This window comes from Ammospiza caudacuta, chromosome 21 (genome assembly GCF_027887145.1).
Source record: "Ammospiza caudacuta isolate bAmmCau1 chromosome 21, bAmmCau1.pri, whole genome shotgun sequence".
Classification (NCBI taxonomy): Eukaryota; Metazoa; Chordata; class Aves; order Passeriformes; family Passerellidae; genus Ammospiza; species Ammospiza caudacuta.
Window position 1 is genome coordinate 4,155,621 of NC_080613.1, and position 20,974 is coordinate 4,176,594.

At 44.9% G+C, this 20,974-nt stretch overlaps 1 protein-coding gene across 1 annotated transcript in view; it reads right to left on the bottom strand.

Annotated features, from left to right (window-relative positions):
• Positions 1 to 20,682, bottom strand: part of CFAP77 (cilia and flagella associated protein 77) — a 58,497-nt gene extending 37,815 nt beyond the window's left edge. The window contains exon 1 of the mRNA XM_058818229.1: positions 20,504 to 20,682. Coding sequence (XP_058674212.1) covers positions 20,504 to 20,629 — 126 coding nt within the window. The 5' untranslated portion in view covers positions 20,630 to 20,682. The remainder of the gene's footprint in view (positions 1 to 20,503) is intronic.
• Positions 20,683 to 20,974: the final 292 nt, after the last annotated feature.

The following is a 20,974-nucleotide window of genomic DNA, read 5'->3' on the forward strand; positions in this document are numbered from 1 at the left end:
AACTAATAGATCAAAGTGAGGAGAAGGGGAAAAAAAAAAAGGAGACATGAGCAGCTGGAAGAAGATATTGAAGCATGAAACAAAAAACAGGAATGAAAAAGTAGTTTGTGGCACTAGTGAGTTGTTCTGTGCTGCGCTTGTGTTATTGAAAAATAATAGGGGGAATCTGTATTTTAATCCAGTTTTTTAAAGACATGTTCAAGTAATCTGAAAAGGTCTACCTAAAGCCAGCTTGCTTTTGTGTGCTTGTGCATCTGTTACAGAACCAAACGCTTATTTTGCTGTTGAGCCTTTCCCTGTCTAGTCTCATGTCTTATTTAGACTTTCCATGATTTTGAGCAACATCTAGATTTTGTAATGGGGTAACAGAAAGCATTGCATGAAGGATTGATGCTTCTCTGGACCTGAGCTAAGACTTGGTCAGTTTTTATAAAGGGACTTCATGGATGAGGTCAGGGTGGCCAGTGGGGTGCTCTGCCTTTGTCTCTGTTTCCTCTCCTGCAAGTGGAGGTGAATGGAGGAGATTCATCACAGAACTCTCAGCATCAGTCAAGTTAAAACCCGACTGAACTGAGGCAGGAGCACAGCCCAATGCTCATCTCTTAGTTCTACAATGATGAATGCATTAGGGTTTGTAAGAGCTTTAGTGATACAGAGCTAATTGGGCTTTTGTGTGTGTTCTGCTTGTCTGGTTCAGCTCCAGACATCCCTGACTTCAAACGTAGGCAGGGCTGGAGAATTATTATGAAAATAACCATAATCCTTGTGGAGTGCTTCATGTATTCACAGGGCTGCACAAACCTTCTGCCTCCCATCTCCCCACGTGCAGTGGATGTGAGAGCAAACCTCACACACCTCTGATGAAATGCACTGAGTAGGACAAACAGCAGATTTGACAGAAAACAGACGTGTGTGGCAAGACCACAGGGGCTTTTCTGAGAGATTGTACAGAGCCATGAGAGGGAAGCTGAACAATTATCCCCAGGCACATCCCAAACTTCTCTGAGGTTTGTAGGTTTCCATTCAAAGCATTTCTCTGTGTTCCTGTTGTTTAAATTTTCACTCTGCCTGGCAATTTGCTGTTGCCAGTTAATGCTGCAGTGCTGTGTTCACTTTAGGCTGCCTGGTTTGCCTTGGTTCCTGATTTCTGCTCCATCCTTTGGTGTTGGTAAAAGGTTCCTGGGGGAATGCAGGTGCAGGGGATGTTCATGGATGTGCATAATTGATCCTTCCCACAGCTGACACAGGAAACAAGCACGTGGTGAGCTGCTCTGCACAAGGAAGGGCTGTGCTTGTTCTCACAGAGGAGCTGTGGGGGCAATCAGGGGCTGAATTTTCATTTTGGTGACTTTGTAAAAACATGGCCTGGAGAAGACACATCCAGGATGCCATCCATGACAAGATCTGCTTTCAGCTCCATGTCTCACTGTTGATAACAGAGCCAAACATTGCCACTGGTAGGACCAACACCTGTCCATTCAAACCATCTGCTGGGTCTCTTCCACCCTGAGATATTCTATAATTCTGTGACCCTCATGGCTGAGCCTAACTTTTGGCTCAGGGCTTTGACCAGTAAGAGCTGGGCGAGTTAAAACGAAAATACAATTAGTTTTCTAAAAATATTTTTAAAAATGCTTCAAACAAGAGAGGTCATCTTGTTAAAACATTCAACCCCTTCTTTCCTTTGGCTCCAGAGAGCCATGGTGGTCACACCAGGCAGCTGCATCCCTGTTTGGGATCCTGCATGGATCCATTGCTCTGCTGACCAGTGCTTGATGCAGCTGCCTCTCCCATGGACCTTGCTCTGGTAGCTGCATCCCCTATTACCACAAGCAGAAAAATCATCCATGCTCTAATAGCTATTGTAACCTTCCTAAAACTATGACAAAATCTCTCTTCTGACTCCCCATGGCCCAGCCAGTCTTTGCTCTTCTTTGCTGTCTGCAGAGTGAGCTGGCAGGATGAAAGACAGCTGGGAAGGTAGGGAGAGCTGAATGTGGACTAAGAGCTGCCAGAGGAATATGAGAAGAGAATTTTGCCCTATAAGCTTTAATAAGGTGGTGGGTTAAGAGAAATGCAGCTAGGGAGAAAGATGGGGAATGTTCTCTCTCCAAATGGGCACTGCTTCAGTTTGTAAAAGCACCAGGGATTCCCCATGTGGCTTAATTTATTATTTTCCCACTCGTTAAATGCCAAAACAATAAAGCAAAATCTATTGTTAGCTTTAAAATGCAGGTGATTTGCATATGGCTGTGATAGTCCTACTGCTGCCTTCATTTAAACTCAGTAAGCCAAGGTACCTTTAAAAATTATGACTTGTTTTACATTTAATATACTGAACTATGTTAACATAATATTAAGAGGCTGACTTCACAGCTTAATTGCTGCTCACGTAGAGGCAGCTTTAGCAGCAGCAGCAGCATTAGTCTGAGCTGTGCAGCCTGAGATGAGCAGCTGGAGGAGCAGCCTGCACAAAAGGGCTCAGAGCTGCTCCTTCCCTCCATGGTTCCCCCCTAAGAACACCCTGGAAACCCAAAATCATTTTTACTCCCTTGTGTTAGGGGGTATTTGGCTCCCTAATGCAGGTAAAATTGCACCTGGACAAAGCAGTGTTGGAAAATCAGGTGGGTTTTTGCCCCATCCAGTGAGGTTTTGCAGAGGGGGAAGGAATTGCACCATTCCCTGCCAGAGCTGGACACTCTCTGCTCTCCCAGCCCTGGCTCTCTGAGGTTGCTGCAGACACTGTGCAATTCTGCTGTTGTATATTCTCATTTCCTTCCTTCCTTCTTTGACCCTTGCTTGTGTCAGGCTGAATGCAAAGAGGGCAGGAATGGCAATGGGAGCCAGGCCCAGCAGGCTCTTAACCTCTCCTTGGATGCAGAGACCCTCTGACCATACTTTGGTCGATGCAGTTGGCTGAGGCTGCTGGGGAAGGGTGAATTGCTGCAGTTTCCTTTAGTCCCTCTGTATTTTCAGCATCCTGAACCCTGGGCCAGCTCTCAACAGCAGGGCATCACCTTTAAGGAGGCAGCTCCTGCACGTGGCTCACTCGTCCTTGATCCCCAAACCTCCAGCAGGAAAGTGGCACAGGGCGCTGCCCTTCTTGTACATTGTCAGAAGTGTAATTAACATCCAAACATTGCCCCAGGACGTGCCCAAAACAAGAGGGATCCTAGGCTTGTCAGGAGCTGAAAAGGTATTCAAGCGTTTCCAGCTGAGCACATCCACGTGTCTCTGACTTCCACACATGGCTCACATTTTGGGGTCTGGACTCCTTAAAAAAATGTGCCTTTTTCTCCTTGAACAAAAAAAGCATCCAGATTGACAGAGATGTACACCAAGTCCTAGCCCTCTATGATTTAAAAGAGCAAAGTTATAGGCCCCGGAAAATTGAGGTTTATAATAGAAGCACTGGCAAACCCTTAACTACAGAGAAGCTACCAGGCGTTGCAACAATAATTGGGAAGGGAGGAAAAAAAAAAATCACACAGTGTTTTTCAGTGCTTAGCTAAGAAATACAACAAGAGAGTTTATTGCTTGCAAAACACAGCTGCACTGCCTCAAATTGGATGGAAAAACGAACCCTGATAATTTATTACACCCCTAAAGTCACAAGAATGTACCCATAAATTACTTTTTTGGAGGGGGAGGGAAGTGGTACCACTGTAGTCCATTCTGCACAACCTACTTATTAGTATCATAATTTATTATTATTATGCCCTGCTGCAAATAGAGAGGCAGATAAAACTCAAATCTATTAAAACAACCGCTCCACTTTCTCTGAGCCACTGAGGGACACCATTCCAAAGGAAATGAGATAAATTACTAAGACAAATGGATGGCTCTTGAATTAGAGCACGTAGCTTGTATATATGCAAGAGCAGGAGGATAATTCAAGCAAAAAAAAAAGAGTCATGTTAAGTTTTACCATTCAGGATTCAACACAGAGGGACTGGGATAACATCAAGTGGTCAATTAAATGTTTCTAATGTATAGATTTTTTTTTTCTCCCCCAAGATCCTATGTGTTCACTTGGAATGAATTTGCAAAGCTGAAATAACTGCCCTGCTTCTATTGAAAATGTACCTGGATCAGCATGTATTTAAAAATAAGCTTTATCCAGCTATTGTGAGGAAGCAGGCACTGTAGTGATAAGCCTGAAATTACATTGATAATATATATATATGTAAAAATAGATATATCCAAGTGGTGCTGATCAATTACAAAGCTGATTTGACTTCAAGGTTGGTGAAAGATTGTTTTAGATTCCCAAAAGGGGAAAATGGCAGAACCAAAGGTGCCTTTATCAAATTCGCCACGTGCCTCTGCTAATGGGTCAACAGGAATTTTTGTTCTATTCTTCTTTCTCTTTATTTCTTTCTGGAGCAGCAGTTTTTAATGCTGTCCTCCCCTTTCCTGCCACATGGATGGATTAGCAGAAATTATAATTGTTTTGGAAGGTTATTGCTCATTTTCCCTCTTCAGGACATGGTTATTGCAAAGTCAGGATGAGTTTGGTGCTCTTGGCCATAGTGGCTGGGGTATAATAGAGCCCTGGTTTTGGAAGCTGCTGCTCCAGAATGGATTTGGGTACAAAACTGCCAGGTTTGAGAAAAAACCTGGCAGCAACCACAGCCAACTTGTGGGTTTTGCTTTAATTCTTTTTAAAAACATAGCCACTATGTATGTGATACAAATTCGTCTGGACTTTCCTAAGTAGTGTTTACTCTTCATATTGATGGTGATACTTGGAGTGAAAAATGGAAGTATATAAAATTATTTCCTTTCTGAGCTAAAAGGTACATGAAATACACTCATAAAGCTACATTTGACACTGCTCTAGATTTGTGCTTGGATATTTTTGCTCCTGCAAATTGTTTATGTAGGATCATGAGGGTAGAGAATGCAGAAATTTGCTCCACCTTCATTTGAATGTCAGTTGGAAAATCCAACAATTGTAGCTTTTGCTTTTGGCCCTTTGTTCAGATCCAAGGTATCAAACTTCCCAGGGAAAGCTGAATTTCCACTCTTCAACTAGCATGCTGTTGGTATTTCATTCAGATGTGGCACCTGCCTCTAGCAAAGTGCAGGGCCACTACTTGGACTCTTTTGTCAGTTTTTCCTCCCACTTTTGCCCCTTCCACAGGGAAATGTTCCATCTGCATGGCCTGGCAGTTTCTAATATTCAGTTTGGTAGCTGGTAACCTTCCTCCTGAGGTTCTGGCACTGCCCATTTAAAGCATATTAATGTTAAAGTCAAGTTTCCAAGCCACTATTCCCTCTCCAAAAGGGAAGAGGGTCATAGGAACCTAAGCAGAACTGGGGTAGTGAAATTTTAAAGTATTATGACACACATACATTTAATATTACATCACATGTAAGGGAACAAGCACATATGATTGCAATATTATATGACAAATACAGGTCCTACAACGTTAAATTTAGTGCCTTGTGATTGATGATCCTTTGTTTCCAGGTTTTCCTCTCTGTATATATTATTTCTGTAGGATAAGCATCTTACCAGCTGGAAGAAACATACAACTTTTTTATTTTCTAGCATGTAATTTCTGTTTGATTCACAGCTAATAAATAGGTCATCTTGTACTTTTGAAATGCCAACATGCAGTAATTCAGTGAAATAGAGACTCTACATTAAAAAGCTGTCAACCCCAGTGCAATTTTCCTGCACCCTACGCTCTGTAAAGATACCTTGTCACTCATGGTTCAGCTCTGTTTTCCTGAAATATCTCTTCTTCTGCATAAATAATGAATATAGTTGCATGAAAATATCTGGCACAATGTCTGTTCTTCCTCCCACTCTAAGGAGCTGCAGTACAGCCTCTGTATTTATTGGTTGATCTTCCCAACAAATCTTGCTGAAATCACAGGGGTGGTAATAGCGTGGCCCCCTCCCAGGTGTTCTCTGTGCAAAACCCATCCTGCCCTCCTGCCTCAAGGCAGGCAACTCCTGCCTTCAAAAAACACTTTGCTGTTTAATTCTTCTCAAAATTTAAAGGCTACAACAGCACAGAGTAATTTAAAACACTTATTTGCTTTCAAGCTCTTTCCATTTCTAATGTGTCATGCAGGTCTCGCACAGGAAAATATCAGCCTGAAGCAGATCCCAATTAGGAGTTTTTAAAATTAATTCTGTTCTTTAAAAAAGCTTGCTATAAATCCCACCAGATTACTAAGCCTGTCTTCTAATTCATCTGATCTGAAAACACACAATTTACTGGTTTTTATGGCTTTCTGCTGGTAGCTCATTAGAGGTGACACAAGGATGGCAAAAGCTGCTTCTGAGGCTCTGATTTCCACCACAAACACTGGAACTGGGCTGCCCTGTTTGCTCATTGAAGGAGCCCTCTAATTTTCCATTCTGATCTGTAAAATCACGGTGCATCCAAGGGATCTCACTTCCTGAGACAGGGAAATCTCTGCAGTGCTGATTTCCCAGTCCCAGGGTATTTACAACTCACCCCCAGAGCACACAGACAAAATCTGAAGGCAGAGATTGAATCCTGCAGGTGTTGCTCACATGAATGCTTCCCCCTGATCCCCAGCTCGATAATGTGATGTGAGGCAGGGGCAATGCTGTTTGAAACTGGATCAGCTCAAACCATGAAAAATTTGGCAGTGCCTTTTGTGGGCTTGAATCGACACAAAGTTGGAACTTGCAGAAAGTCAACCCTTGAAAATGGGGAAAGCAGGGTGTGCTAAACCCCTGGGAGCCAGGTTTTACAGAGGATAAAGCTGCTGAATCCTCACAGTGAGGTCCAAAAGTAATTTAAATCTCTTCCCCTCTCCCCCTGCTCCCAATTTCCCCATCCCAGTTGTTGTGAGATGCATCAGCTGAGAGGGAAAGTTGGAAAGTGACACTAATAAGGAGGGCTCAGACGCACTAAGAGTATTAAAAGGTTAGGTCATGGTGTGTTCTATTAAATAGAATATTAATTGAATTCTTGACATCTGAGGTGAACTGTGACATGCTCATGGGATAAATATTGCATTTAACAGAGCATCATGACCTAAAGCTGTAAATACTATTGAGCATCAGTGCCAATCCTTCACAATAGATCTTAGCCCCAGTCCTCAGGGTACGGATGCTCCCTTGGAGCTCCCTTTGGAAGCTTGAGCTTAAAACCAGCTCTCACATTTCTTCTTTCTGGTCTCAGTTAAGTCTGAAATTGCTTCTTCCTTCTCAAGGCTACACTCTGCCTCAGAGATGTGGTTACAGACTCCTGGTACAAAGCTAGAACTGGATGTTTCAAATGCCACGTGCTACACGGTGCAAGAAAGGCAAAAGAAAATTTCTCCATTTCCACCCCCACGCCATAAAGAAGATTAAAACATTACAAAGACCAATTAAAAATAGGGAATCTCACGGCAACATTTTCATTAACCCTCCCTGGTTCTTCTTTCTGTCTCATTAGTCATCACAGGGAGAGGAAGGATCATTTTAATTAGCAGCATTGTAAAGCTTTATTTAAGGCAACTGCCCCTCCTGCTGCTCTCTGGATTACCCTGACGGCTTATAAATACAATACCAAATCATTACCAGCCAAAAACAACGCTGCTGAAGGGCTTGGAAGAAAGAAGATCCACTATGGTCAATGTTTAGGGCTCTTTAACAATGTCCTTTCTCCTTTTTCAGGCATAATTCAAGCGTAATATTGGGCTTTACAAAACAACTCAATATCCTCTTACAGCAAAGTCCTTTCTAGTTGAGGATACCATGTGTTCAACTCTCTTCCCTTTTGTTTTCAGGGCAGGGAAAGCACAGAACCACACCTGATAGGATAGACACGGTAGATACGATCACAGCTTTTCCAGCATCCCAATTTAGAATTACTTGTTAAATTCCAAAATTACAGGGACTGTGGGATGCTGACAGCCTTGCAGGAGGGGGTGAGCAAGAAGACCCAGCTGGAGGAGGATGGTGGAAGTGTTTTAGAAAAGAGGATTTTGAGAGTTTAGAAAGAAAAAAAAGCAAAAGCCCACATTTAATGGAAAGTAAATTGCTTTTTCCAGTTATGGCTTGCTGAATTTCACATTTTTTTAGAAATTAGCCCAATGGGTCTGCTCTTTAAGAAGCCCTCAGCCAGCATTTCCAGCCAGCAGTTTCCACATCTGAGGGTGCATATCCTGAAGAGCTCATTTGCTCTCCCCTACACCAACAAAGGTGTGAGTGACCCCACTGCAGTGCTCATTTTTATTTTCAAACAAGTTGGAGTCACCACATTGCAATCAGGGATTTGATGCAGCCCAAGATGTCTCAGACAGGAAAACATCACATTTCTTAAGATGTGAGCTGCACAAAATGTCCTCCACCACGACTCTGTTAGGGTTTTTAAGATTCCATTAGGATTATTAGGATTCACCATTTAGATCTGTGGCCTACTTTCCCTGACCTGAATATTTAACTGTGGATTCTTCATTACACCTGGGTCCTGAAACCTCTAATTGTTCATCACTGTGCAGCCAAGGCAGCTCAGTCCTTCCCTTGGAACACCCCGTTAGGTACATGAGGGAGTTTCAGTGCTGAGAGTACTCTGTGGTGGAGCATTTATGGTGGGGTCACAGTCAGGATTTGATTTTTCAAAGTCAGAGCATCACACAGCTGAATTTAGTTGAAATTTGAGGTAATTTTGAGGTACCTTTGCTGTGGATACCAGCAGAATAAAGTTAATACATCTTTGCATTAAGGTGTATCAACCACCAAATTCTTCCACTTTATTGCTTGACATGACAAAAAGAAAATCAGACCAGATGATGAAAACTCTTTAACACTGAAGTGTGAAAGCACAAAGTGCAGTTCATCTGCCCTGAAAACAAACTCACCCTGACTTCAGCTGAGCACAATGTGGAGATAATACTGGCTTCTTCAAAAGCCATGTCTGTTCCTTCACAAAGGTTTTTAAAAATTATTCGGAGTGCTTGATGTTACCTATGTGAACTATTTTAAGTAATAACCAAAAGGGAGACAGTAATGATGCATCCCTGAATGATTAATGCCTTGCTGTATGGAGTTTATTTCATATTAAGGTCTGGATCTGTGGAGGGACAGGTGATATCTTTTATGGAAGTAACTGCTACATGCCAGACTGTCACAAATACACATTAAAGTATTTTAAAAGGGAAGGGAGGGAACTGAAGTTCCAGTTTGGGACTGACCAGAGCCTCAGCCAGGCTGAGCAGTCACTCCTGAGCTCCTGCCACCCAAACTCATCTCCCAAGCTGGGGGAGCCCTGCAGAGGCCACAGCACTGCCAGGAGAGCTGCAGCTCCCAGGGATCTCAGCCCCCAGAGATCACAGATGCTAAACTCACTCACAACCAGACAGTGAAAAATAGTCAGAGTAGCAGCAATTGTAAAAGTTTATATAGGAGCTGCTTTGTTTTCTATTTATAGCTGCGCTGTATTTTTCTTGTAATACATTTTTAATGACTTATAAGGCCTAGTTATTTATTCTCCTGAAGCCAAATACTTTCTCTACCCTGCTGATGCTCAGAGGAGCTCTGTGGGGATGGCCCAGGCTGGGGGGACCCTGCCTGGCCCTGGGGACCCCCAGAGCACCCAAGGCACCCCCAGCATGCAGCTCCCCACTGCCTCTCTGCACAGGGACTGCCTGGGAGAGCCCTCCCTAGGCCACAATATTTTCCAATTGCTGATTATTCTATCTGCACACAAGGGAGTCTGGTTTTAGGGTTGTTTTGCTTTACATTTCTTAATCCAAAATTAACTTTACTTAAAAAACAAAACAACCCCCAAACCTGCAGTGCCTCACAGGCAGTGGTCTCTTCCATCTGGGTGTTGAAAAGTTGAGTATGAACAACAGACCAAAAAAAATACTTTGAAATGGCAGCTTTTAGCACAAAATATAATTAATCTGCAAAACCAGCATCCATCCCTAAGCACAAATGCTGATTGCCTCATGATGAGTCTAACCAGAATGGTATTAACTCTACTGTTCTTTCTAAATTGTTATATACCCAATATTTTCTTCTGACTCTTCTTCATATTATATTAATAACTATGTAATCACTTCATTAGTTTATTTAGATTATGTTATTTTAGGAAATTATTGTTTAGATCAGCCTTGTCCTTCCCATCTCTCCGTGCCATCCCAGAATTAAGTGATATCTGAGGAAACCAATTAATTGCAGCTCAACCACTGTAATGGGGTCTGTTCTGCAGTGTGGCAATGTCTAATGGAGTTTTAATTTCCCCTTGGTGAGTCAACATTTGCTTAAAGAGAGAAAACTCTTAGGGCAAAACACTGCCTAAACACACACAGCTCCTTCCACGTCTATGGGGCTGAACATTTTGGTTTTTTGAGGGTAAAATTCACGGAGAAAACTCTCAGAGCAAAACACTGCCTGTAACACACACAGCTCCTTCCATGTTTGTGGGGCTGAATATTTTGGGGCTGCTGCTGCTGATTTTTGGGGGGTAAAATTCACAGAGAAAAAACTCTCAGAGCAAAACACTGCCTGTAACACACACAGCTCCCTCCACATCTGTGGGGCTGAATATTTTGGGGCTGCTGCTGCTTTTATTGAGGTGAAATTCACAGAGAAAACTTTAAAGCACTGTCTGAAACACACACAGCTCCATCCATGTTTGTGGGGATGGACATTTTGGGGCTGCTGTTGCTTTTGTTGGGGTGAAATCCACAGAGAAAACTCTGCCTGTGGGGTTCAACATTTTGGGGCTGCTGCTGCTTTTTTGAGGGGTAAAATTCACAGAGAAAACTCTTAGAGCAAAACATTGCCTGAAATATGAACAGCTCTTTCCATGTTTGTGGGGCTGAACATTTTGGGGCTGCTGCTGCTGATTTTTGGGGGGTAAAATTCACAGAGAAAAAACTCTTAGAGGAAAACACTGCCTGAAACACACACAGCTCCTTCCACATCTATGGGGCTGAACATCTTGGTTTTTTTGGGGTAAAATTCACAGAGAAAAAACTCTTAGAGCAAAACACTGCCTGAAATATGAACAGCTCCTTCCATGTCTGTGGGGCTGAACATTTTGGGGCTGCTGCTGCTTTTGTTGGGGGTAAAATTCACAGAAAAAACTCTTAGGGCAAAACACTGCCTGCAACACACACAGCTTCTTCCATGTCTGTGGGGCTGAACATTTTGGGGCTGCTGCTGCTTTTTGGGGGGGTAAAATTCACAGAGGGGCAAAGCTGGAGCACCAAAGAGCATCAATTCCCACCAGGGGCTGAGGACATGGAAGATATTCAGCCCAATCCCACGCAGCTCTCAGGCTGCACCTCCCAACCCTGCAGGGTCCTGGGGGCTAAAATGAATTTGTCACCCAGTGAAGCTTTGACAGCCCTTTTTAATGCATGGTGTTCCTCAGGCAATATCCATTTAAGGGTCCTGGGCCCTCACTCTGCAGTGGCACAGCCAGCCCTGGCCATAGAAGCTCTTTGTCAGACACAAACCCTCATCCCCAAGGAACCTGCTGTGGGACAACACAACTCACAATGAGATTTTTCCATTAATTGGCTCGTTCAGAGTATTAAGTACAGCCAGAAGTTGCATTTGAGATTCTGGGTGGAGGCAAAGCACCTTAAAATGCCCCTGGACCCTCCCTCTCTCAAGCCCTGAGCCCCTTCCCAAACCTCCAATGTTGTTTTGCTTGGCAAAAGCTGAAAAACTTCTAAAGTCAACCTGGTCTGCCTTCCCCAGTTATCTGAGAGCTTAAAAGGTTTGAAACAAAGCTACATTATGATGCAACCAAATTCAGCAGCATCTGATTAACAAAAAGGAGGCCACAGCTACCTGACAGCAGCTGGTGGTTATTTTTTATTTCTAAAACAAACTGATGGCCTCAAACATTCATACATGTTTGGGTTTTTTGTTTGTTTGTTTGTTTAAATGTCTCATTTCCTGGTTTGTTTTTCTCCTGCAGCGTGCAGGGAAATAAAGTTTTGCAATTCTTCTTCTCATAATAAGTCTATCCAAAAATGATGTCGCTCATTGTGTTGAAAGATGGTTTCATTTTCTACTCAAAATTGGTATGAAAAATTTGCCTTGCCAAATGAACATTGTATACTGAACTTGTCAAATCCTCTCTCCTGACACAAATAAAAGATAACATTGGGTGGCAGCATGTAAAACAGCACTGACAAGACAGCTGGGATGGAAGCAAAGAAATGCATATTTTTCTCTTTCTCTCTTCCAGAGCAGGGAATGGGAAAGATCCAGGTGAGCGAATGCTGGCGTGTTACAACCAAAAATACATCATCTAAAGACTTAACAAGCCATTTCCAGGCAGCTTCTGAGATGAACATAAGCGATTCCATTTCTGATTAGCAAAATCATGACAAAAGCATCAACTTTTTTCCAAGCAGCCAAGGAAGCTGCTAAGTAGGAAGGGTGGCTGAGTAAAAGGAGTATTCAGTTAAAAGTTCCCAACTCTGCTGCGCAGGCAGGAAGGACTATTCCTAGCACTGCAGAAAATTATTCTAAGTGTATTTAAAAATAAATAAGGTAATGATAACACTTTCATTAGATCTGCAGTGTTTCCATGTAAGTGAATTGTTTTTTCCTATTAAAATCGTTGATTGAAGGCTGTTAGCTATTTATCAGCCCTGAAATTACATTTCTCCTCTCCTCTTAAAAATCACAACAACTGCATAGTTAGTAACAAGAAAAGACTCCTAAAACTGCAGTTTTGGGGTGGGGGGGAGCAGGAATACAAGCATGAAACACAGATTGCACCTTCAAATCCCCCATGGCATCACGCTTCTTTGTTCTGCTAAGAAAAATTAACCTCAATCTCGGCTCAAGGTCCCCCGATTGATTATCATAGTCATTTAAATACTGTAATCTCATTTTCAGCATCAGGGAAAGGGAGCGAAAAGAAGAAAAAGAGAAAGAGGTGGGGAAGCGAGGGGGAGAGAAAGAGAAAACAGAATAAATTATCTGACAAAAGGAAAAAGGCCCTTTCTGCTTACGGAGCCTATTTCAGATCCTTCCACTTGATTGGAAAAGTTGATGAAGTTTAAATGAAGCAGAATTAGAGGCTCAGGCCGCTGAGTATTGACAGGGGCCCATGGAAGAATGTGCAATTCAATAGGGCTGATTTCTGTGGAAAGCAGGGGAAAGGCCTAAATGGTATAATCTTCAATCAAATCTAACATCGACACTGACAAGGCAGGGTAATGAGATAGGCCAGATCAGGCATGTTGGTTAAAGAAATTAATCCCTCTCGCTGCACCAAGAGTTCAGCTTTGATGCCTATTGTACAGAGCCCCGTCCCAGCCTATCTAAATGCTAACTAACTGCCAGTGGGAGCTGGGACTGTGCTTTTCAGGGCTGGGGCTAAGCGGGGAACGATTTTAGCTGCCTGATTTTGGAGGCAGAGGTGGGACGGCACCGGGAGCAGAGCAGGGATGACAAATGCAGCCAGCCTCCCCTTGCAGGGAAAGTTGCATTTCTGGTTGTCTGAAGGCTTTAACACACTGTAATACGTGGTAATTAATGGAGTTACAGTCCTGATCATCCCATTGGAATCCCTTGGGAGCCACCAGGAGGGTGATGGAGACAGCAAATAAGTCGGGAAGTTGAAAAGCTGCAAACAAAGGGGCTCTTCTACCTGGGCGAGCAAGCCAAAGCTCCTGATTAAAACCAGTGTTATTTTTCAGGCTGGTTTGCTCTTTATGGAGCAATGCAAGGTTCACTGTGTTTGCTTTGAGGGTTTTTTATCCCCCCAGCCTGGGAGTTACGCTATTATTTTTAATCAGGTTTCACTTGTAAGATTTTTAGGCACAAACCTCGTGTTGGTTTGCTTAAACAAATCAAACTAGAGATATTTCCCTTGATATTGAAGTTTTCTTAAAGGCTGTTGCTGGAAATCTAGTAGTAGATCCCACTTGCATTTATCTTTGCTACTTCAAATAAATGTGAGTGGGAAAGTCAGTTTTATCAAGAACAAATGGTTAAAAAAGAAAATATTCTCAGAAATGCAGGTTCTGTCTAATCTGTACAATGCGAGCAGCCAAGCAAGAACAAAACAATCCCTGCAAGATGACAAAAGCTTCTGAAATCCAATAATTAGGCATAAGAGCATCTCTAAGAATTTGCATGGAAAGCAACCTGCCCTTGGAGAAAGTGTGGCTGAAAACTCCCAAAAATCAGGAGCTGAAAACTCCCAAAAATCAGGAGCTGAAAACGCTGCTCTCTGTGACTGCTGCCAACTGCTCTCTTTGCTCTACATTCTGCACTCAAAAAAAGAGAATTATTGTGTGAAAGGTTTAAAAATAAAGAGTTTTTCACCTTTCACCAACTGTTTGCCTGCCGAGCGCCCTCTTGTCCAGCACTGTCCTCACTGAGCCCCCTCCAGCTTTACTCAGGGGCACTTTGTGGTGCCTCTTCCAAAGAAGGAGAATTTTTGAGGGTGTTGGAATGGGAAGCTGAGGTTGGAGAGGAAAGAGGGCAGAGATATTCCTGTGCTGTTACAAATTTTAGCTGCTCTCTGGTGTTGCTGCTGGGTTTGATGTCCCTGGAGCAAGGTTGGTGGGTTAAGGACGCCTCAGTGGGATTTGGGATATCCCTGACTTTCTCTGGGGTGTCTTCAATTTGAATTAGCCTGAAAATCATCTCTTGGCTTGGTGTGGTTTGGGGGCAGCACTAAAACAGGCAGTGGCTCTCCCCCAAAGTTTCTTAAATCTTTCAGAGAATAAAGCCTGAGTTTTAGGTTCGTCATAAAAATTTATAGTCTGCAGCAGCTCTGGGTGCACTGTGAATGTATGGATCCATTTGTGACCCATTTAATTTTAGTTTTTTCCCTATCCTGCCTACATCCTCTCATCCTTTGGCTTAATTTTTGTTTTTACATCCCCACCAACTCGGGCAAGAGGCTGCACAAATGTTCTCTGCTCTGCCAGCACTCTATTAGGGTCACAATGCAACAATTTGGTCTAACCATTATTATTGTGCTGGCTGACTTCAATAATGCACTTTTAAATCAAAGAGCCTTTGAAGCTTTATTTCCATTGTATTAGACAAATAAACATAGAAGATTTTCACAAACATAAAAGGCATTCACCTTGTAATGTTTCTGGGCTTATTAGTCTCACCAATTTGCATTGTTTTGTTCACATAAAGGATCAAAATGCCCTTTTGCTTGATTTTACATCCTGCCTGTGGATGTTGGGAGTGAGCAGCTCCCCAGGCCCGTGCTGCTGGGGCTGTCCCTCTGCCTGCTGAGTCACAGCTGGCACTTTGGAGCCTCTGTTCAAACAACCAGGAGGAAAAACCCACTACTTTCATTCGTGCAGAATGTTTACTTGCCTCTTGGAAATACCTTATTTATTTCAGCAGTGCCTGTGCAAAATATGGGAGGGCACTAAAGCTCATAAGGAGTTTAATTTTTAGTGTACCAAATAATTCATTTAAAATCTTAAATGAGTTCATGCTGAGAAGAAAACCCTTAGAAGTCAGAGCATTGGAAGGAAAGCTCAGAACCAAACCTAATGATTATTTGACTAACCAGCCCTTCATTAGTTTGTTTCTCTAATGAGTTATTGAGGCACAGCAAAGCCATCTCAGAATACATTTTTAAAAGCACAACACTCAACTTAGATTGCAAAAATATAATAGTACTTGTGATATAATAATATTAGCAATAAGCACACAAAATGCTGCATAAACACTAATTAAACCTCAGCGTCCCCAAGCAGCAAGCACAGAAGGCAGGACGTTCAGCACATGCAGTGATTTGAGGTAAAGAGAATAATTAACACCAAATAAAACAACATTATTCCAAACACACCTCATGGTACTTGTGGCTCCGTGAGAGACAGAAACTGAACTGTGCTTTCTGCAAATTTCCAATAAATGCATTGATCCCAATTAGCTGCAAGCAGGTTTGGGTTAGGGGAGGGAGCTGAGTTATTGAAATCATCAAAGCTAACACCTGAGGGGAGTTACCCAAACCCTGAGTTACCCCAGCACTCTGGCTGAGCTTGGTTCACATCCTGGCTGTGGCCCCAGGTCCCTTGAGGGAGCAGAGGGACCTCCCTGTGCTGTGAGGGTGCTCTGTGCAAAGGAAAGGATTTTCCTCCCGTCAGTCCCGTTCCTCACCCGTGCCCAGTTCACCTTGGCTCCTCCTCAGGCTGCTGCCAGAAGAGAGAAAGGAGATGAGTGGATTTGGAGAGAATGTTAAAAAATAAAAACCCAAATTGCCCAGGAAGCTGAGGGTTAAAGGCTCAAAGATGAAGCACAGCATTCAGATGTAAAAGCCCTGTTGCAGCCACAGTCCAGGTCAATAATAAAAGTTTCAGAGTGATGGAAAACCTGCCCTGTCAGTAATTTCTATTCCAAGAGAAGTTTGTGATGATGCAGTTTACAGCTCAAAGTTGTAAATTCTTTTTCACACCATGCACTTGTCTAGCTTTGTCTCCTGCTTAATTACAGTTTTCTTTTTTTTTTTTTCACTATGTGACACAATTTTAGTTTGACAAAATGGCCCCACTTCCTTTTGTAGTGTCCATCCTATGGATCTTTCCAGAAATCAAGATGATTTTGCAACAACTGCCAGCAGTGCCTTGCTCTGTGACAGTCAGACAGCTCAGAAATACTTCAGTGTGAGCTTCAATAGGCATGAAAAGAAAAAGAAAAACGTGGTGGGTGATTTCTGCCTTTACTTGGTACCCACACAGGGAGTGGAGTTCCTTGAGTAATAGGGAGCTGCTATCCCTGGGTGAGCCCAGGAAAAGCTTTTCTGTTCATCCCCTTCACTCACCAAAAAGTGCATTTCCCTCTCCTGGCCTGGCTAATTTGCTGGCAATTCCAAAGCCAAGACCATCAGTGTGTCAGTTCCTGTGGTTTTTGGAGCTTTTTTGATCTTATATTCCTCCTCTGGAGATCATAACTGCTGAAATTTTATTGCCTGAATCCTGTGGCTTCTGTTCAATCTCATTTGGAAAAAAAAAAAAAAGAAAAATTTCCAGCCCTCGGGGCTGTAGAGGAAAGCTTAGGAAAATGAACCCTAAATGCCCTGGCATTCAGACCAATAAAGACAGCCTGGCATCAGTTGTCATGTAAATAACAAGCTTGTAAAATAAACACTGCACATTCCAGCGGTTGTTTGTTAAATCTGCTGCTCCTGCAGCCTGCACTGGGACCCGGTGCCAGCCTTTCCTGGCCAGCAGAGCACCAGCACCATCCTCCTCCTCCTCTTCCTCCTCAGAACTGCCACTTTGGGAACAACTTTTCCATGTTGGGAGCAGCAGCAGGGGCTCTGAAGATGAGCCAGATGTTTCTCAGGGTTTTTCCTGGAGAGCAGCTCCTGCTCTCTGCGTGGCCCCTGGCTCCACCTGGACAGGTAAGGGGATGCTTTGGGGCTGAATTTCCCATTTACCTTCACGCATTAAGGAAGGTAAATCCAACTCCTTGCTGGTGACAATGACTTTGTCAGTGATATCTTGAACTTAATTATAGAGAAGACATTAATCTAAATGTAATCAAACTGCTGTGGGTCACTATTTCTGAAGTCTGTGTTGATCTTTCCAGGGTTAAGTGTGGTAAACTCTTATTTCCTGCCCAGAGCTGGTTTATTTTTGTAACACAGGAGTTTTCAGTAAGTTTGTACTGGAAAAGTGCTTGGCTAAGGCTTTTACTGGTGAAAACAGACCAAAAATGCTTTGCTCAGATTTTTACTGGCATCAGTAGATGAAATGCTCTCCTCAGTTTTATGCTGCCAGCAAATACGTACTGATAACTAAATTAACTCCTTGATTAATTAAAACACAACGTACATTCTAGCAGAGAAACAGAGCATTCATCCCTAGAAATGTTTATGTGAGAAGATGATGATTTTATATGTCCACACATAAGATTGTGTGGACAAATCCTGTGGGGAAGCTGGGGCTGTGCAGAGTGAGGCAGGAGGCTCACCCTGGGCAGGGATCTTGCTTGGATATGTGATACAACATTCAGAACATACATAAAATAACTCAGAGAGAAAGAAGGATGTCCTTTGGCTGCTGCAGAGTAGATTTGTCACACTTGCAATGGTGTTTTGGGGTCCAAGTGCTATCTGGAGGAGGATCAGGGACCAAGTGTCCCGTCCATCTCCACTGGCCTCAGGTTTTTGTGCATTTGCTGCCCAGAGACCCTCCCTGGCAGCTGCTGGAGCTGTGTGCTCCTCATGCCCTCCCTTGGCTGCCAGCAGCACTCCTGCAAGCTGCACTTGGCTCCAAACCTTCTGTCCTTTTCTCCTAAACCTTCTCTGTGTCCTTCAGGGCTGGCACCTGCTGGCCAGGGCTGTCCTGGGGAGGAGGAAATTCCAAGAGATGTTTGTGGTCGCTGGGAGTAGCAGGAGGAGGAGGAGGAGGAGGAAGGGCAGCGGGGGTGGCAGAAGTTTGCTGCACAAACCTCAGCAGAACACACCCTGAAGTGCAATTTCTGCTGGTTCCAAGAGTGAAAGCGTCCCTGTTATCACCCTGCTTACTCCATGCTCAGGATTGCACCAGGTGGATGCAAATCTCCTCGCATCCCTACCAGCACAAACCCTCCTGCAAGGAAGCCTTGAGAAAACAGAAATCATCCAGAATACTGAAATTCAACACCACCTTTTCCTTCTAAAACTTGCTCCAAGATTAGTTTCACTAGATTGCAGGAATACAGATTGTCTCTTAATTTATTAAAACATTGATTTAAAATTGCTCAGAACTCCCAGTGGGAAGGGTTCTCCTTCCCATCAAACTTCGGGGATCAGAGGAAAGGAAGAAAGCAGAAGGTGTGGATTTGAACAAGTGAGTTCTGATGCATAACCTGCTTTTTTTCCTATGCCTGACAAAATCCCCCAATAGATTTTTAGAGTTATAAAATAATAAAACACTGCAAAGCCTCACATTTCTAGTGACACTCCAAATTCTCGAATTTTACCAACTCCCAAGCCTGCCGGCGCCAGACGCGATTACGGAGGGCCGATCTCGGGCTGGAAAGGCCCGGTTTATGCGGAGAAACGAGGTTTGGGAGGCGGAATTGCGGCCGGGAAGGGCTCGGGGAGCGCTCGGAGGGCCGATCTCGGGCTGGAAGGGCCCGGTTTATGCGGAGAAACGAGGTTTGGGAGGCGGAATTGCGGCCGGGAAGGGCTCGGGGAGCGCTCGGGGCCCGTGAGGGAGCGCGGGCGGGCTCGGGCCTCGCTCGGTGCCGTTCCGCGAGCGCCACCCAGCGGCCGAGAGCGGCACTGCAGCGGCTGCCGGGACAGCCCGGCCCGGGCCGGGGGCGAAGAGCGGGAACCGAACCAAAGTGAAATGATTGATTAAAGCTTTGTGAGCCGCACGCCCAGCTCGGATGGCAGTGGGAATAACGAAATGAGCCTTATAAATATGATTGTCTGGCAAAAGATTTTGAGAATATAAGCGAGATTGAAATGAAAGCAAGCTTTGAGATACCTCAGTTACTGAACAAATGGGAAACAATGGCGTGGCCAGCTGAAGGTGATCCCCTTTTGATGGAACAACACCCTCTGCTTGCAGACAGGCCCAAGGGTCAGAGCAGACCCTACAGCTTGGCAGAAGGGGCCCAAAGAGGATTTTTTAGGGTTTAAAATGTAACACAGTACGGTAATGTAATGATTCTTACAGGCTGTATGTAAATGCTATAGGATTTGTGCATTGTACTAGATTGGTTAGTGAGAATCAGAATGTTCAACACAGAAGAAGATTTATTGGATTGTAATGGGAACCTCGCTCTCTTACCCTTTTACGCTCTTACCTTTTTTACTCCCTTTCTCTCTCACCCTCTCATCCTCTCTCTCTCTCTTCTCTCAGTCCTGCTCTGAGCTGTGGCTGTAGCTCCCAGCAGGGCCCTGCACCCAGGCCTTTGCAATAAACCCCAATTTCCACAACCTGGCTTCAGAGATCTCTCATCTCCGTCCGTCCCTACCATCCTACCCGCTGATGCTCCTACAGAGCAGAACCTCCAGAGCAGGTCTAAAAATGCGAATTACAGAACCACGGATTCACTTAGGGTGGAAAAGACCCCCAAAATCCAGCCTGTGACCCATCAGCACCTTGTGTCCCAGAGCAGGGTGCTGAGTGCCAGGCATTCCTTGGGCTCCTCCAAACTGCCCTGGGCTCCCCTTCCAAGGTCAGTGTGATTTAGGTGGGTGCACTTTGTGTGACACAAACCCCAGGACCCCTCTGCTGTATCTGGGGATGAAGAGCAGCCCCAGTGACATCTCAGTCCCTGTCCCCGAGTGCTTCCCAGACCTTGGGACTCGGGAAAACCCTGGCAGGGAGAGCCCATCCCGCTCTGTGCCCATCAGCGGCTGCAGAGCGCTCATTAAGGAGCAGCGGGGAAACACAATTTCCTTGTTATATAAACCAGTATGGGGTGGAAAAAACTGATTTAACGGCTTTAAGGGGGAACTTTTCTGCTGTGGAGCTGCCCGGGGTGACCGTGATCCCTCCCCGGGGGCTGTGGGATGGGAGGTGGCCATGGGGATGGGGTGGGGACGGGGGTGGCGGGGCTCACCTTGATGATGAGCGGGTTCCGCAGCATGCTGAGCCGGACCAGCCCCAGCCGCTCGTTCTCCGTGCCCGGGCCCGCCTCGGCCAAGCTCATGGGCTGCCGCCGGGGCCCCGCTCTGCCGCCCGCCATGGCGCTACCGGCCCGGGAGGCTCCGGGCGGCCCCGGTCCCGATCCGGGTGTCGAGGGGGAGTCTCGGCTGTCCCGGTGCCGGTGCTGTTTCGGCCGTGCCGGTGCCGGTGCCGATCCCGATCCCGGGGCTTTCTGCAAGGCCCTGGTCCCGGTGCCGGTCCCGATCTCGGGGGTCTCTGCACGGCCCAGTGCCGGTGCCGATCCCGATTCGGGGCTCTCTGCACGGCCGGTGCCGGTGCCGGTGTTGTCTCGGCGGTGCCGGTGCTGATCCCGAACCCGGGGTCTCTGCACGGCCCAGTGCCAGGGCTGTCTCGGCAGTCCCGCGGGTCTCTGCACGGCCCGGTG